Source organism: Schistosoma mansoni, chromosome W, assembly GCF_000237925.1.
Source record: "Schistosoma mansoni strain Puerto Rico chromosome W, complete genome".
Taxonomy (NCBI): domain Eukaryota; kingdom Metazoa; phylum Platyhelminthes; class Trematoda; order Strigeidida; family Schistosomatidae; genus Schistosoma; species Schistosoma mansoni.
Window position 1 is genome coordinate 35078810 of NC_031502.1, and position 19036 is coordinate 35097845.

Consider the following 19036-nt stretch of genomic DNA (forward strand, 5'->3'; position numbering starts at 1 on the left):
CATTTGTTTCTATTAGTTAATTTAAAACTTACTCTTTATATTAGATAACCATTTACATTACTTATTCTACTTAATTGTTTCATGATTATTTTGTAAACAAGAATGTTTCTTTGACAAGTAGTTCAATAAGATCAATGACCATTGTCTGAAATTATATTCATAATGGTACATACGTTGCCTCTTTTTCAGGTAGGATAGATTTTACAGACATTAAACATATTGTACTATGCATATATCAATTTAAAGTTTTATCTAAAAGCTGTTTTGTGAATGTATTTTATGACATCTGATGTATTTTGAATGTTGATATGGATATTTTTAGTTCTTATTTCAACAATTTTCAAGTTGTCATTTGCAATGCCTAGTATAAATATATATATATTTGTATTGAATAAACGCTGACAACCTATTCGACGATTTAGATTTAAGTGTTCTGATTCTTGTAATAACTTCTGAAATATCAAAATGAGATATGTCACTCGGCTCTGAAATCATAGATATGATCTTTAAACGTCTGTTACTGGCCACTGAAATGTAAACAGCAATTAATATAAAGTTATAAAAAACTTTACATATCTGGACAGCATCATCGATGAACACGGTGGATCTGATGCAGATGTGAGGGGGAGGATCGGCAAAGCAAGAGCAGCATATTTACAACTGAAGAACGTCTGCAACTCAAAACAACTGTCTAGCAACCAACACCAAGATCAGATTTCTCAATACAAATGTCAAGACAGTTCTACTGTATGGGGCGGAGACGAAGAACTACGAAAATTATCATCCAGAAGATACAAGTTTTTATCAACAGTTGTCTACACAAGATACTTCGGATCCGCTGGCCAGACACTGTCAGCAACAAGCTACTGTAGGAGAGAACAAACCACATTCCATCCGGCGGACGAAGAAATCAGGAAGAAGCGGTGGAAGTGGATAGAACACACAATGAGGAAATCACCCAATTGTGTCACAAGACAAGCCCTGACATAGAATCCTGAAGGCCAAAGGCGAAGAGGATGACCAAAGAACTCATTACGCCGAGAAATGGAGACAGACATGAGAAGAATGAACAAAAGTTGGATAGAACTAGAAAGGAAGGTCCAGGACAGAGTGTGTTGGAGAATGCTGGTCAGCGGCCTATGCTCCATTGGGAGTAACAGGCGTAAGACAAGACAAGATATGAAAAACTGATGTTAGACGGAGAAACTGTATGAAGAAACAGCAACGTGTTCTCATAATTTTTCCAGAATGCGGACTCGAGACTCCAACGGATCGCGATAAGCACTTATACACTAAAACTACGAGCGTAACATCCAGCGGTAGATATTTCCAACTCCGAGCAATCCATGGTGGCTGTTCCACTCTCAACATTTCTGAACTCCACTGATTATGACATTTCACTAAAACTTCCTAGTTAATCTTTAAGTAAGTCGAACATTATGCAGTACACAATTTCGAAACCTTTAATTCGAACACGTTAGTTAATCCAGTGAAATGTAACTAGCACAAACGCTCCTGAAACTGAGGTTATCACAATTTTGAGGACTACATACAAATGAAATGAGTTGATCGCAATGGTTTATTAGTCAAATTTTTGGAACATATTCCCAAAAAGTAAAAGTTCAAACAAGATATCCATTCCGTCTACATGGTGTGTTCGACCAAAGATACTCTAGTCTTGATCCCTATGAACAAGTATTAAGTACCCATAATAGGGTTCTATACATGATCTTAGCTCAGAGAGCCGAGAAGCCTGTAGCTCTTCTAGAGTTACTGCTGGTCCCAAGCCCGGGTAAAGGAGGAGGGTTGGGCATGGGGTTAGCGACCTCATCCCGTAGAAAAGCTAACTCGCTAAAAAAACGCTAACCAGAAAAAAATAATTCAAACCATTTACACTCGGCCCTGGGAGTTGAAGGAATAATTATGACGTCTCATGATGAAAGCCGAAATTCTTCGGAAGTCACGAAACCGATGCACCTTCTAACAACCAGAGCAACACTCTTTATAGGTACATGGAACGTCCGGACAATGTGGGAGACAGGAAAGACCAGCCAAATAGCAATGGAAATGAGGAGATACAACTTGGCAGTACTCGGAATCAGCGAAACCCATTGGACACAAACTGGAAAACAAAGGCTAGGTACAGGAGAGATGCTTCTGTACTCCGGTCACGAAGGGGAAAATGCTCCACACACTCAGGGAGTTGCTCTAATGCTGTCCAAAGAAGCACGAAATGCACTTGTAGGATGGGAATCTCATGGACTCAGGATAATCAAAGCATCATTCAGAACAAAGAAGCAAGGGATCACAATGAACGTTATCCAATGTTATGCACCCACCAATGATAGCAACGACGATGATAAAGATCAGTTCTATGAAAGGCTGCAATCAATTATAGCGAAGTGCTCACGAAAGGACTTCACAATCCTAATGGGAGATCTAAATGCTAAAGTTGGAGTGGACAACACAGGATATGAAGATAAAATTGGATAACATGGACTAGGAGAGAGAAATGAAAATGGGGAGAGACTTGCAAACCTATGTGCATTCAACAAATTGGTTATAGGCGGCACAATATTCCCACACAAGCGCATACACAAAGCTACATGGATCTCACCGGACCAAACCACAGAGAACCAGATAGATCTCATCTGTATCAACAAAAAATTCCGAAGATCAATGGAAGATGTGAGAACCCGGAGAGGAGCTGACATAGCTTCAGATCACCACCTGGTTGTGGCCAAGATGAGACTGAAGCTAAAGAAACACTGGACAACTGGACAAACAGCACTACAAAGGTTCAATACAGCCTTCCTTCGAGATACTGACAAGCTCAATGAATTCAAGATAACTCTCAACAACAGGTTCCAAGCTCTACAGGATCTACTGAAAGAACAAGAAACTACTTTGGAGGATAACTGGAAAGGGATAAAAGAATCACTAACTTCAGTGTGTCAGGAGGTTCTTGGTCCTAAGAAGCATCATCACAAGGAATGGATCTCTATGGGAACCCTGGACAAAATTCAAGAAAGGAAGAACAAGAAACTAGCAATTAACAACAGCCGAACACGAGCAGAGAAAGTCAAAGCACAAGCAGACTACGCAGGAGCAAACAGGGAAGTGAAGAAAAGCATCAAAGCCGACAAGCAGGAATACATGGGAGAACTAGCAACGACGGCGGAAAAAGCTGCAAGAGAAGGGAATATGAGACAACTATGTGATACAACGAAGAAATTGGCAGGGAGATATAGCAAACCAGAGAGACCAGTCAAGGACAAAGAAAGAAAATCACTGAGATTCAAGAACAGAGGAAAAGATGGGCAGAATACTTCGAGGAACTGCTGAATAGACCAGCCCCATTGAATCCACCAAACATCGAAGCAGCACACACTGACCTTCCTATAGATGTCACTCCACCAACGATCGAAGAAGTCAAGATGGCCATCAGACAAATCAAGAATAGGAAAGCAGCAGGACCAGACAATATACAAGCTGAAGCACTGAGGTCAGACATAGAAGTAACTGCAAACATGCTTCACCTTCCATCCACGAAGATTTGGGAGGAGGAACAAGTACCGATGAAGTGGAAAGAAAGATACATCATCAAGATACCAAAGAAAGATCTGAGTAAATGTGAGAACTACAGAGGCATCAGTTTGTTATCAGTACCAGAAAAAGTTTTCAACAGAGTGCTTCTGAATCGGATGGAAGACGCAGTAGACGCCGAACTTAGGGATCATCAGGCTGGACTCCGTAAGGATAGGTCGTGCACAGACCAGATTGTGACACTACGGATCATCGTTGAACAATCAGTTGAGTGGAACTCATCAATATACGTCAACTTCATTGACTATGAGAAGGCGTTTGACAGGAGAACATTATGGAAACTTCTTCGATACTATGGAGTTCATGGAGTTCCTGAAAAGATTGTCAACATTATCCAGGACTCATACGATGGACTACAGTGCAAAGTCGTGCGTGGATGACAGCTGACAGATGTATTTCCAGTAAGGACCGGAGTCAGACAAGGCTGTCTACTCTCCCCATTCCTCTTCCTTCTAGTGGTTGACTGGATTATGAAGAATTCGACATCTGAAGGGAAATACGGAATACAATGGACTTCTCAGAACCAATTAGATGATTTGGACTTCGCAGATGACCTAGCCCTCCTCTCTCATACACACGAACAAATGCAGATGAAGACAGCAAATGTAGCAGCAGCCTCCGCATCGATAGGCCTCCACATTCACAAAGGAAAAAGCAAGATTCTCAAATGCAACACGGAGAACACCAACCCAATCACACTTGATGGCGAAACTCTGGAAGAGGTGGAAACATTCAAGTACCTGGGGAGCATCGTTGATAAACAAGGAGGATCGGATGCAGATGTAAAGGCGAGGATTGGCGAAGCAAGGGCAGCATTTCTACAATTGAAGAACATATGGAACTCAAAATAACTCTCAACCAATTTTAAGGTCAGAATCTTTAATACGAACGTCAAGACAGTCCTACTGTATGGAGCTGAAACGTGGAGAACTACTACGACCATCATCAGGAGGGTACAAGTATTTATAAACAGTTGTCTACGCAAAATACCTTACATCCATTGGCCGGATACTATCAGCAACAGCGTTTTATGGGAGAGGACAAACCAGCTTCCAGCTGAAGAGGAAATTAGGAAAAGACATTGGAAGTGGATAGGACATACACTGAGGAAATCACCAAACTGCATCAAGAGGCAATCCCTAACTTGGAATCCGGGAGGGAAGCGAAAAAGAGGAAGGCCAAAGAACACATTACGTCGGGAAATAGAAGCAGATATGAAAAGGATGAATAGAAACTGGAAAGAACTGGAAAGGAAGGCTCAGGACAGGGTTGGATGGAGAATGCTGGTGTGCGGCCTATGCTCCTCGATGAGGGGTAACAGGCGTAAGTAAGTAATAATAGGGTAGTCTCCCACGTACTTTTAAAGATATTCCTATCAATTTATCCATCAAGCGATTTTATGAATAACATCTTTCTTTTTTCCAACTTGTCAAACTGTTTGAAATTTTCGATGCGTAATTTACCTTTTAAAATATTAAATACTTGTAATGTACTTTGATGTTTCATTTCTAAAGATACATAGTAAATGCATCGGCATTTTAGTACCATAAATCCTTTTATCAGTTAACCAAAATTGTTTTTTGGCAACAACTTAGTTCTAGTTATTTCTACCCCTTTTTAGCTTTATTCGCCTTGCTGAAAATACCCTCGTGTAATATCCATCTAACTGTTTCACGTACTGCTGAAATCTGGTTACTGAAACACCCTGATATAAACTACAACTTTGAACAAAAGAATTTACTGAATACATTACAATGTCACTTGTTACCAATTTTCATGAGTAAATAATCTACTTGTTCCAATTCGAATTCTCCTCTTGGAATGGCTAGAGCGAAGGAACTTGCCAACCTCTATTATTTCAATGTAGTCAATGGTAGATGTCTCAGGTGGATATGAGTTATTTTCATGTTTATTTTATATCCTTTTTCTTATTCGTCTATTTGAAGGGCATACTTTCCTTTTAATTATCCTTTTGAATAGAAAAATAACATCCAGATAATTTACATCATGAGCTTTGTGAAGTTTATGAGTATTTTATTGTCTTTTATTAATGTATTGTCTTTTCAAACAAATTCCATCTTTTGGGGTTTAGCTGCTTTGTTACATCTAATGAATCAATTGTTATACTCGATAGGAAATGATAATTTAGGCTGTTATAACATCATACTTGGAGATTTAAGCTTTAGTTTACTAAGCGTATGAACAATTGTTGGACAATACTTTCCTCAATATCATGCCATGAATCAGAAATGTTCTGTTAGATATTTTCGATCGGTTTGATTTACAAGCTTTACATTGAACTTCTAGTCTAGAAACGTAAAGATTACATGTTATCAATAAAAATTTCTTTAGAATACCCCTATATATATATATATATATATATATATATATATATATATTACTTGTAGTTGTTTTTATCAAAAAAAATTTACATTATAATATTCTCAATTCAAAAGAAATGAGAAAACAAGAGATAGGAAATGAGAAAACAAGAGATAGTGTGTGTTTGTCAAAATATGTCAAAATATGCATATGCCATATATATATATATATATATATATATATATCATCCGTTTATTATTCATATTTTCCATGGTTTCTGAATGGTTTTCCACGTTTAGAAGTTTTACTCTTATTCTTATTACTATTATTGCGACTTTTCTTCTTTGTGTCAGAAACATTTCTACGTTTTTTCTGCTTGCTAGTGCTAATTGATATGAAATCATTTTCATTTGTTTGTCCTCCAGGAACAGTTGACATTGCATTCATAATTTCGGAAATTTCTTGCTTTTTAGAGGCAGGTGCTTCAGATGCCCAAGATGTTCGTTTTAAACCAGGCTTAGTAGCTATGTCATTGATATTGGGTGTAGGCAAATCATCAACAGCTGTGAATATGGTAACACCTTTAGATTTTACACGTTTTCGCATTGACTCCACTGCCTGTATTCAATAAATAAATAAACGAATGAAAAAATGTACGATGGACAAGTTAATAAATATTTTATGAAATTAATGTTAGTTTGCATAATACCTATAAACTAACCTGATTCGCTCTAAGAGATGCTTCTTTTACTCCAATATTTAACTCCTCAATAGCTTTTTCCAACTGCTTATCTACTGAACTATTTGGTTCAACTAATGCAGGAATTCTCTCATGACCAAGACCACCGGCAGATATCAAATGTGACTCAATTTCCTTTAAGAAAAACGTAACAGAGTATTGGGTGAGCAATGTTAAAGCACAACCAAGGCGACCAGCTCGAGCAGTTCGTCCAACTCGATGCATGTAAGTTTTTGCATCTAAGGGAACGTCGTAATTCACCACTAATCCTACTTGCGGAATATCTAAACCACTGGATAAGAAAGAGAAATGCATCAACTTTTCAGGATGGGTATTCATTTTCAATAGTATGTACAAATAACAAAACAAGCTATTAAGGCTTAAGAACCTTTCAACATCTAATGGATCACTAAACTAATTATATTAACATGTCTATCAGTTATAATTGGGAGAATCGCCATAATAAATGACCTATAACAAGGCTATATACTATGGAAAGATGTTCGAGACAGCTTTTTTAATCATGACTGAATAACGTGTAGTTTAGTGTATTCCGTTTGACCCTGGTTGTCCAAAAGGGAAGACAAGATGAATTTTTTGAACCTGCAACACAAGAGTTGAAAGTTAGATGTTTTAACCGCCTAAGTTATTGCAGTAGTCTGTAGTAACAAGATACTAATTCAAATGTTTAACCAACTAACAAAACACTAAAGAAGAGTATGCATAAGTAAAAGAAAGTTAGTGATATCAGCTAATAAAATTATGTTTAACACTACAAACAGAACAGCTATATATCTCTTGTTAGTGAACTACTCAAGGGCAAGTCTTTACGTCTTAATAGGAATCAACAACTGTACGTGACTGTAACCAACTAAGTTGTAGATGGTGAGCATCGGTCAGTTGAATCAGAAACCGACCACATTACAACACGACTTAAGTTGAAAAATGGTAGCTTTCATTAGCCAAGTCCGCTATTGACAATATCCTTGACAGAAAATACGGAGGTGCCGAATGCGATGAAGCTGTTAAACAAAATGAGCTATATTGTGATTTCAATGCAAACTGATGATTTACAAACAATAATTTATGCTTCACAGTATACACTAACTTGAACATAAATGATGTAGATAAGACAATTGTAGTTACGCATCGTTTAATCATATGATGCGTAGTAATTTGAAGTGACAGATGAAAAAGTAGGTGTAAAATGAACCGAACAAGCTAGAAAACAGAAATAGGGACTGAAAGTAACAACCGCAATCTATTGCGATGACCATCCAATGCCACTGGTGACAATTACTACCTTATTCTCCACCAGTGACGATTTTCTCACTAATACTTCAGGAACATCTCGAAGTAAATTAATGGTGAGTTGGCTATCATAGTTAGGTTGGAGGAGTTCAGTGAAGAATGGTCTAACTAGTGGGCTTTGATTGATGAGTCATATACTAGCATCGAAGAGCTGCCCAGCTCTCCCTGGTTTCCAACGGTGCCCAAATTGAACTCAATCTGTGACAAATACAATCTACAGATTAAACCAATCTCCACAAAATGGCTTCAACTAAAAGCGATATTACTAATAAAGACGAACAAAACTCATGTCATCTTGAATGACTGTTAGATTAGCTTTCAAAACAATCCTTTAAGTCTTAGACAACAAAGAAACGCTTACCGGCTTGCCACATCTGTAGCTACGAGAACTGCACCTTGAGTTCGTTTGAATTTATGTAGTGCACCTAATCGCTGAGCCTGAGGCATATCTCCATTAAGTGCTATGACAGGTTGACGAAGAAATTGACGCAACAACAGATTCAGTCTATTACTGGCTACACGAGTTCGCGTGAACACAATCACAGAGGTTGACATAAATGATCTGTGCCAAATGTTTTAAGAAAAACTTAGTTAACTAACAATATTATAATAATTTGAAATTACTTACCTATAAAATATACATGGTAAAAAAGAGAAAGATAATTCGTTTTGATATCCCGATTAGTCAACATTTAAAAACAAGCAAACATAGAACAAAATTGTATTCATAGGATCTCAAATAAAACATTGCTAGTAATAATTGATTCTGTTAAAATATATGTGAATTTAATGTGGATACATTGAATAGAATTTTTTGAACTAGTTAGTGGTAAGGTAATGAAACTAGTTTGATCAGATGTATGGTCTAAATAACTACAAACAAACCAATTAACTGTATGACGTTTGAAAGATATGCACGACAATATTATCAATCAAAAAAATATCGAACACGAATTTTTTTACGAAATCATTTACTAGGTACAAATTCGTGTACTTGGCTTCCAGAAATATGCAGACATCACAACGTCGGTCTATAATAGGCTTAATCAGCAGTTCTTTATTTTCACCATAACTGCTGGTTTATTAACCAATTGCCACGAAAAGCACTAAGAACCTTGTAGTGACCTAGTAGTTAAAGCATTTGACTTTCGTGTGTTAGGTTGCAGGTTTGAACTGCATTCCACCTACTTTCGTTCGAGTAATCAGGTAATACTACCAGTCCGTAAACAATGTGACGTGAAGCCAAGTACAAAAACCTGTACTTAATAAATGATTTACAACAGGCAGATTAAAAACTATGGTTGAAGTATACTTGTTACGTGATGATGGTGAACAAGGTTGTACTGAATTTTTTTGGTCAAAATGAACAGTAAATACTACTTCAAACTCCAAAAAACAGTGGTCACATTTTAAACAATTGAGCATGTAAAGCGAAAGAAAGGTGCAATTAGCAAATTATTGAAATAGGTAACTTTAACAGTGGGACAAATAGTACAAAAGCTGTCACAAATGTGTATAGATTTAACTTGAGAGCTACTGAATAGCTGTTTCGCATTCAACTCCATCCACTTTGGTTTGACAGCCAAAAAGTGGTAACACTAGGCCTAACACATTGTGTTGATGACTTCGTGGACCTTCAGCATTTAACAATCCAGTCGTACAATACACAACGTAGTATCCAGGGTAGTGGGAACAAGGAGAGAGCTACGTTTGTTCAAAATGCTCCTGCTGATTAGGATTTACAACTTTATTAATCAAATCATCTACATAATTTAATTATTTACATCAAAATACAGACTCTTAGATGGCATCTGTTTTCAAAATCTTTGCAATACACGTATATTTATTGCTGCGCAACGTATCAATTCTTTAAAGGTCGTCGATGTCATACTTATACCAGGGGTGGTATAAACTGAGGGAAGTTAAATGTGTCTTATTTCAAAACTTCGGCAGTTAATAACTCGCCAAGGTTAAAAAAGGCACTCAGTTTGCTCATTATGACATTAAATTGCGTTAATAAATAAAAAGTACCGGGTTGTAAATGACAGACATGTCTAACCCATCGATTTATTTGTGAGATAAACGTCTACTGCAATATGTAGTCACTGAGTTCCAAATTAAACTAACTATGTATAATATTTGATTATAAAAATTTACACAACCGCTTTTAAAAGACAATTATATGGTATTAAGTATGATACTGGTGGTGCGGTACAACTTAAATATCTTAGGAACTTACTGATTAGCACAGTCTAAATTTTCCGTTGAAGTAGATTGAAGCTTGATCAGATCTAAACCAGGAACTTGAATTTCAGGACAGAGTGCGACACGAAGAAAATAGACTAAGTATGAGTCTATTTCACATTGAGGTACCAAATGGACATACTGACGTAAGTTAGTTAAACTTTGGAATTTACTTTTACGTGTAGACACACGAACTGGGTCAAGAATCGAAGCTCTCTGCAGCTTCCCAACCTATAAATTAGTGTTTTAAAAATTTTTAATGTCAGTAAATATAATATTCAAAATCCTCTTACTCAATGACATTTTGTAAGCGATTCCCGGTAAGAATGGAAGCGAATCATAAAAGTCTAGATATATTTCCAACCTTGTGATTTTCAGTCTACTAAATAAGTCAGTACTAAACAAAGAATATTGACATTGGCCTTGTTCAGTAACATGTCAACTGTTGACGTAAAAAATCTCTGATAATATTATACTACGAAACTATCCTGAAGGAAATGAACAACAAAAGAAACTTTATTTGTTACAGTAAAGCTGTATAAGCAAAATATTGGTCAGAAGTAATCGAAAATCTAGGCTCTGAATAAAATCACATACAAAGACAAGAAGTATGAACATACTCATCTGTTCGTCAATCTATGATTTATATTAGTTCTCCAAGTAATTTCAGATTGTAAAGACCACTAAAATTAAATAGGTCCATTCTCGACAGGATAAGTATACACCCACCAAAAACGGATTTACGGAAAATTTATTTAACTTTGAACATAGAAAACAATCAGGAATCATCGCTGGGTCACAGATGGTGTAAGTTTATGAAGCCCAGGAAAAATTGGAAGTTCTACTAACCACTAACCCGCATGAATTCGTAAGATCCCAAAATAAATTAAGTGGGTAACAGAAGGATAGACTGATATGGAAGTGAGTTTGTTGCAACAAATATTCACATTACTTACTAATCATAAGTAGTACAGCGCGGTACACAAAAATCCGACAAATGAATGGTGGATTTAGTGTTGATGGGATTGATAAAGAGATTTAACAATTACAACTGCTGGTACCATTACATTAATATATTGCTTTTCTTCTGCTTGGCATTCTTTCACTGTGTTGGTATAACGGTAATTGAGATCAACACACGTTTTTTAGGATTCTTAGTTGCTTTTCTAAGCTGAATTTAGCGATTGTACATAGTAAGGCAATGACAATGTAGCTAATATATTGAATTACAAAGAGGTACAGCGCTTATAACGTTGCACTTACAATTTTAGAAACGAAACTCAATATACGTTAAGAATACAAAACAAACCTTATCAGTCATGGTAGCAGAAAACAAAAAGGTTTGACGTTGTGCAGGAACAATACATAAGATTTTTTCGATGACAGATTCAAAGTCAACACCAAGCATTCTGTCTGCCTCATCAATGACCAATATTCGTAAATTCGAAAACTTTAACTCATCAAAACCTTTGGTCTTCTTTAAGTGGTCAACAAATCGACCAGGTGTAGCTAAAAAAAAGTGAAAATCCAAATATTCTGCCGATAATTTAAACTACCACAATCAGGATCAAAACTGTTACATATGTCAAATAGAGATTCATGTTGCAACATAATTGATCAGTCAGTTACAGCCAAATGGGTCGAAAACAAAACCAATCATCAAAATGTGAAAGAAAACAAGGTCTCAGAACCAATGACAGTAGTCTTATTTTATCAGGTTTAATGGCATCACAGTTTAGACATCAGATTAAGATGTCCGATTTCAACGTATATTGTTTCAAGTGTAAGAGTACAGTCTCCTTTTGCTAGTTATTTAAGTTGAAATACAAACAAAATTATTTAGGTCTCGATTCACAACGTTGCCTAAAGTATGTCTACGACCCATGATATAACATTTCAGGTAAGATGAATCGAAGTAATAGGAGTTCATGTGTACGAATTTCTGCCCCATTTTTGGCTACCAAAACATGTTGTGTCTAATAATGTTGAATTTTCCCTTCGCAAATGAATTTTCAATCACAATCTAATGATGAAATAATTTTTTATATTCAAACTACTTGAAACAAAAGAACGAAGCAAAGTATCCACAAAGGTCTAGTAATAAAGCCTCTGCTGTATTGTATATAGATGGGTGATATGTATAGTTTAAAAAGGATAAAAACAACAAAATGGAAAATTAACCCAACAAAACGTATGAAATTACCAATCACAACATGGGGAGGTGATACTTTCATTAAATCAGACTGCTGAGTAATAGGGACACCACCCACCAATAGAGCTGTAGACAAACCGATGGTTTTTCCAAGTGCATGAAACTGAGTCTGAACTTGAGCTGCTAATTCGCGAGTAGGAACCAATATAAGTGCGAAGAATGGATGAGCATCTCGCAATAGTTTCTAAACTAACCAACAGTGATTGACCAAAAACAACACACCTGAATTATAGGCAAGGCATAAGCACCAGTTTTCCCAGAACCCGTTTCAGCTAGAGCAACCAAATTTCTGCCTAGATATTAAACGTTATTATACTGAATGGATGAAGAGACCTTCCAAAGCTGGTGGAATAGACAGAACCTGAATTGCGGTTGGCTCTTTCCATTGCAAGTTATGACATGCTTTTTGAAGCTCATCACCGATGCCCTGGCTTTATAAATGATAACGTATAACTTACCAATTGGGAAAAAGTCTTTTTGTCTTCCATTTGTTATATATCGATTGGATGAACTGAGTTCTGATACAAAAAAATACAGACGTCCGTTGGAGTTTTTGGGTTTCGTGTTGCTTCAAAATTATAAGATAGTTGAGCAACAATAGGATTGCTAACATATAATATGTAATTCAATACCGTTCTACAAGTGAATAAAAATGAAAATCGGAATCTGATATTGTATTATCACTAGGTTAGATGGCTTGAATAGTTGGTTTTGTTGTGTCTAAGGAAGGTTAGATTATGAGTAACACCTGGGAACTATTTATGGACTGTTATATATATATATATAATTGTATAACTTTCGTAACTAGACTACATATATTTATATTTCTCTTATTATAAGCTTTTATTTGACCTATTGGCTATTATTGTAGGTTTTACTATTCTTAAGTTATTCCCAATCTATTAGTTAAAGTCTCTCACACAGCCACTTTTGGCTTGAGCTTGCATGATTATTTTTCGTTTTATAGTGTGATGCGATCTGATCTGCTTGTGTGTAAACCAGGTATGACTGAAACATACGATTCATACAGTGTAAGGTGAAATTGTGTTTTGGACTCAAATGGGCAGGGCTAAGCGAGAAGAACCAATACGGACTCATAGTAGACTATGCTGCTCGTGCTATTCAACTCATCATTGGTTTGGTACATGACTAAAGTTGTATGAGTCAGTGTTCTGATTGGCGATCTTGTCACGTGATATTTTGATAGGGCTTAGAACGTAACAGGTTTACCCTAAAATTACTATCCAGTTTCCGTAGATATGGGATGTACTTTGTATTTTCTAAACGCTGAGTTAGTTAACAAAACTGGTAAGAGCCTGTGCCGACACTCACTCTGTGTTGAACTGATAAAAGAAGCTAAAAAGTTTGTGTATCCAGTTTTGTGTGTTGATGGTGGAGTGACAGGTGCGATCAATCTAAGCAGTACGAAAGCCGGAGATACTTAAGTCAATCTGGGTCATCTTTCGCGCCATCGTTATGTTAGTTTACCTGCAAAAGGCCGGGTTTACGAGGCGTTGATGAGAGTTTTGCCCCGTTTGTAAGACCTACCATCTTTGGGTTGAGGATGTTTGGCGACTGTGTTCGACCTCCGCCATCTCCTAGGAACTGCCAAAATCCAGTGGCTACACGTTAGTAATGCTGCGGCTCAATGTGTTCAGGCACAGTAACTACAACTCAACTGGCGTCATTATCTTGAAACACCGATTTCGGCGGCTTGGATACACACTACGTATGTCGTCCTAGCGGCTCTTACATCATAGACTAGTTGGCGACACTGGAGTGGGGTGAAAAAGACAGTAACACGATCAGTGTGACTTGGAACCGTTGTGTGAAAGAAAGCTGTGTAGGACTGAAATCTGTTAGTCCATCACGACTCCCTGGATGTTGTCCAACAAACAGTGGAACTTAGTGTCTCCAGATGTTATTATACAGCTCAGAATAATAGCTAGCTAATGGCGACCCCATTGTAGTTATTGGATTTTTATATAGGTGAGAGGAACTCCTTTAACTAAGTGACTTTCTTGGTTGTATTTTAAATGAACTATTTCTCTTATCACATACTGCTCTTGTTCACTTCTATTCGTTTATCTGCTTTTTTCTCTATTACATTACAATATGATTTTTTTACTTGCGTAGTGTTTACTTATTCTGGTACTCATTTGTGTACAAAATAAAAATAGGAATCATCGACAACACGTAGTATTCACCAATTTTTATTCACAAAGCTTTTTGAGTTGTTATCTTCGCTTACATATAAATCTGAATTAAACGACTATTGGATTTTTGGACATTACAGATGCCTTCGGTTTGTTAGACAGAACTACACTCCAAAACCGTATAAGGAAATGGTGTGTCTCAAAAGTCCGCCGACCTTTATGAGACGCTTCATTAAAAATATCTCGGGTAGAAGTCAAACAGCAACGTGCTCTATTATCACAGATCTAAAGAGATTGTTCAGGAAAAGACTACTTGCTGAAATACTAGGAAATACTGCTGATTGCAGCAGGATCGGATAGAATAAATAAAAATGACAAATGATGTTTTGACGGAGATTCCTGACTAAGAACGACCCCTGGATTCAGATGAAACACACTTCAGGCTAGGGAGATACCTCTCACTTGTTAATTTTTTGTTGAGGGAATCCGAGTGGTCAAAGTATATACTAGACTGGCATTTAAAAAATGTTTTACATTAGTTACGTCTATTGAAGTGGTTTATGCATTGAAACTAAGTCAGAAAGAAATGACAACAGAAAGTAATATCCGAAAATTCAACGTGTTACGAAGTGATTCAACTGATGAGGAAACTGTACTTTTATTCAAACTTATTAATTATTATCATTTAGAAAATCTATGATAGCAACAGTTGAGACAAGGAATCAATGGTATTTTACAGTGGCTAGCTGAAACGTCTCTTATAAACAAATGATCAACCGACATTAAGGGAATAAGTTAGATGACCTAAACCTTGAAGTATATACAATATTGCAGGATATATATATATATATATATATATATATATATATATGAACAGAGGCCAAGACATGTATTATGATAAAAGTGGAACACACGACCATTCAAAGTAGTTTTTGTACAATTTGTTTTGGGATCATTACGATTACTAGCCAAATGTTGAGAGCAACCTGGTGATGAAAACACTTGGTCTTCAGGGGCCAAAATACATATTCAAACTCCACTTTATATACTTAAGTTTGCGTAACCCAGCATTACCACTAACCTTCACTCTAAAGTTTCCAAAAACGAAGATAAGAACCCTTACTTGTTTAATGAGTCACGTCAATATTATTTCAAATTTCATATGCGTCTGTTTCGCCCTAGTGTCAAAAATTATGTAGAGTAACTTACTGACTATCACTCAGTATAAATACCTCTACGAGCGGCCTTTAGTCCCGCACATTCCTTCCTTATATTAAAAGCACGGAGTAGCAGGTGTAAGATGCTATGTCAATGAGACAGTGAACGTTAACCAACATAAATGCTCGATATGCGGGACCGGAAGTTGCAGTCTCTCTGGTAAAAGTCCTGGAAATGACCATTATAAACGACTGCGAACCACTGGCAACATGGCTTATCATCAGTTGCAATAGTGAAGATACATTAATTAGTCAACATTCTATAACTGGAATATAGTACTAATTTGCAGGCTCCATTCGCTGATTTTACCCATTTGTTGTAGGTTTAGCTGAGTTTATGCTTACTGTTTACGTAATTATTTCGGCGTTATTGCCTTTTTACCTTAATGATTTACCCTATAGTGAAAACGTAACAAACATTGGACTTACCATGAACGGTGACGTACCTTTTAAAGCGCCGCCTGCAGTATCATTTCCAATACCTTGAATAAAATGTATAGTTGTTCTTAACGCCTTTGGACAAAATAAAAGAACAAGCAACGATTAATATACTTAGAGAAGGCCAACCGAATTTGTTAATGTAAAACTGAAAATTTAATCGGTCATTAAACTGTGATTAGCAACTCAATAAGTTGACTGGAATTGTTAGTTTCAGTTTGGAAAGGACAGGAGGCTTAATGACCTATGTTAGTACTGGCAATGACGGTCTCTCAGTTGATCCAACTTTATTTTGAAAGAGTCGACAGTTGGAGCCAGTCAATCATCATGCAGGAGTTTTACAATTCCAGGAATCAGCTTAGTTAATGTCCTCTAAATCTTTTCTAAAGGCTCACTGTCTATTTTGAAGCAGGAGCTAGCCGCTTTCATGCAGTACACAAGTTTATGATGCACGAGTAATGTACACAAATTCAAAAAAGTTTTAGCGTCGACATGGCCAAAGGCCCTACCTACTGACCGTTAAGTTCTAAAACTTTAGGCGGCTATTGCACGACAGCATGCAGTAGTCCTTGAGTCTTGGCTGACGATAACTCCTAAGCCATTTTGTGTCTGGACAACGGGTAGCTCGATGTCATTCATCATGTATGTACCTGTACCTTGACGACCAATATGCATCACAGTACATTTGGAAGTATTTATCGGCAACTGCCAAGTTTGAGACCATTCATATGATTTCTTCAGGTCACTTTAAATCTCTAAGCTATTACCCTTACATTTTATCGCTCTCCATATCTTGACATCGTCAGCATATAGAAAGACGGAGGGTGATAGGAAACAAGGAAGATCATCAACATTCAAAAGGAATAACACTGGCCCCAAAACTGCACAATGGGGGACTCTACAAAACACAGTTTCCCAGCTAGATAACTTTGAGTTCACTCGTACTCTTTGTTGACGCCCAACTAGGAAGTCTTTTATCCACATTGGTAGATCGCATTCAACCCCAACATTGACTAACCTATATGAGAGCCGGTTGTGAGGAACTTTGTCAAAAGTTTTGCTGAAGTCAATGTAGGCTACGTCTATAGGTAACTTTTGGTCTTTAAGAGCGCACTAGCTTTCACGAGCCACTAATAAGTTAGTGAGACAGGAGCTAGACCACCAGGGAAAATCTGGGAGCATTGGACGGCCGTTTCGTCCTACTCGATATACCGATAGCTTTTCCGATATAATTTTGAACCTCTTCATTTCTAAATTCTAATTTGACTGGGTTGGCATACTTTGGTTAGAAAAGGTGTTACTAGTGAAGGCTTTGTCAAACGTCGAATACTTGAGGCATCTTTATGATCACTAGGTCGACTCAAGCTTTTGAGGGACCCCACACACACTTACCTGGACTAGAACAAAAATCATTGCCTTCTTTTATATTTTCATTCAAAATTTCTGAAGGATGTTAGAAGAATTAACATTCAGATTCAGCTGAGAATCCGAGCAGGAAACCCGTGTTTTAACAACTCTGTCAGTACAAAGGCCTTATTATTTCTAAATAATAACTGACAAGAGATAGCTTCTAGTTATAGTGCTCTTATTGTTCAGCACTGTCCTTAAAACGTTATCCATCGAGCAAACTAAAGCCGACGAGTTGCCAAACGCAATACAAATAGAGTTTATTCTGAACGCTGGTTAGATCTTACATCATATTGACATATGACGACAATAGAACTAGCGTATTTCGAACGGAAGTGTTTTTCATAAAACGTAGGAACATTTGAACAGTTAAGGAACCATTTTGTATATTTAAAGAGTCAATCCGGGAAGGAGACCGAGACCTACTAACCATGACATGGAAATCACAAAACAATTAACCTGAGTGGTAAAAATCATGTACTGAAATTTCAAAATTTGGATAACCAATAAAAAATATTGCATAATAAAGCAACAAAAGCAGTAAGAAAACCATAAATTGACTGAGACAGAGTGCAAAACAAAGAACCACCCTCTCTGGCTTCGAATACACTAGAAATGACTCACGTTCCACCAAACGTCTTCAAAATAATCTGTCGCGTAGGTATTAAAGCTGTAGCTGGATCTCTACTCGACTAAGGAAGTTTACGTACCGAGAAGAATGATCCTAGCCCACAATCATGAATATTCAAAGCGTGTTTCAAAAAGGGCAGTGATTTCGTACCTGTTGTGATTATCGTTGCTTTTTTGTATTTGTTGTATCAAAAAGCATTCTTGGTCTACTTTAACTTAAATTATCTCTGTTAAGGTTTGAAGTTTTGTTGAAAACTTTGTCTCGTGGTACCTTCTTTCTCATAGACTCTGACACTTGTGTTTCTATTGTGATCATATTGTATTTTTAACCCTAATATGATTACAATGGTTGGCAGTGCTTACACATGTGGACAGCCGAACTATTTATTCCCCGTACATAAAGGGATGCAGTGTGAGGAACGTAAAAGGTGGTTCCACATGATGTGTACCTGTCTTAGTCCCGCTGCACACAAAAGATGCTCTAAGCCTAACTCGCACTGGTTGTGCATGTTCTCCTGTACAAACAAGACGATATTAATCCAGGAGGCTACTAGCCTATTAGCTCTGGCCTGTAAAAAGAACGATAGTAGTTGCGCTAGTAACACAAGTACTGACAGTGAAGACTGTATCAGTGTTGTAAGTTCTGTTACAAGACGCTTTAAACGACCTACTGTGAATGATGGAAAAGTGAAATTTCCTTTACAACTAACGGTGAGTGAATCACCACTTGGCATTGACATGACTAATCATGCAT

At 37.0% G+C, this 19036-nt stretch overlaps 1 protein-coding gene across 1 annotated transcript; it reads right to left on the minus strand.

Moving 5' to 3' along the window:
- Positions 1–6183: 6183 nt before the first annotated feature.
- Positions 6184–17658, minus strand: Smp_157660 (putative dead box ATP-dependent RNA helicase; the record flags this gene model as incomplete). Its single annotated transcript, XM_018789487.1, has 10 exons — positions 6184–6546; positions 6650–6959; positions 8340–8540; positions 10218–10453; positions 11532–11731; positions 12426–12618; positions 12657–12727; positions 12768–12861; positions 16237–16320; positions 17638–17658. 10 exons carry the CDS (start codon positions 17656–17658, stop codon positions 6184–6186), a joined length of 1773 nt encoding a protein of 590 aa, XP_018654925.1.
- Positions 17659–19036: the final 1378 nt, after the last annotated feature.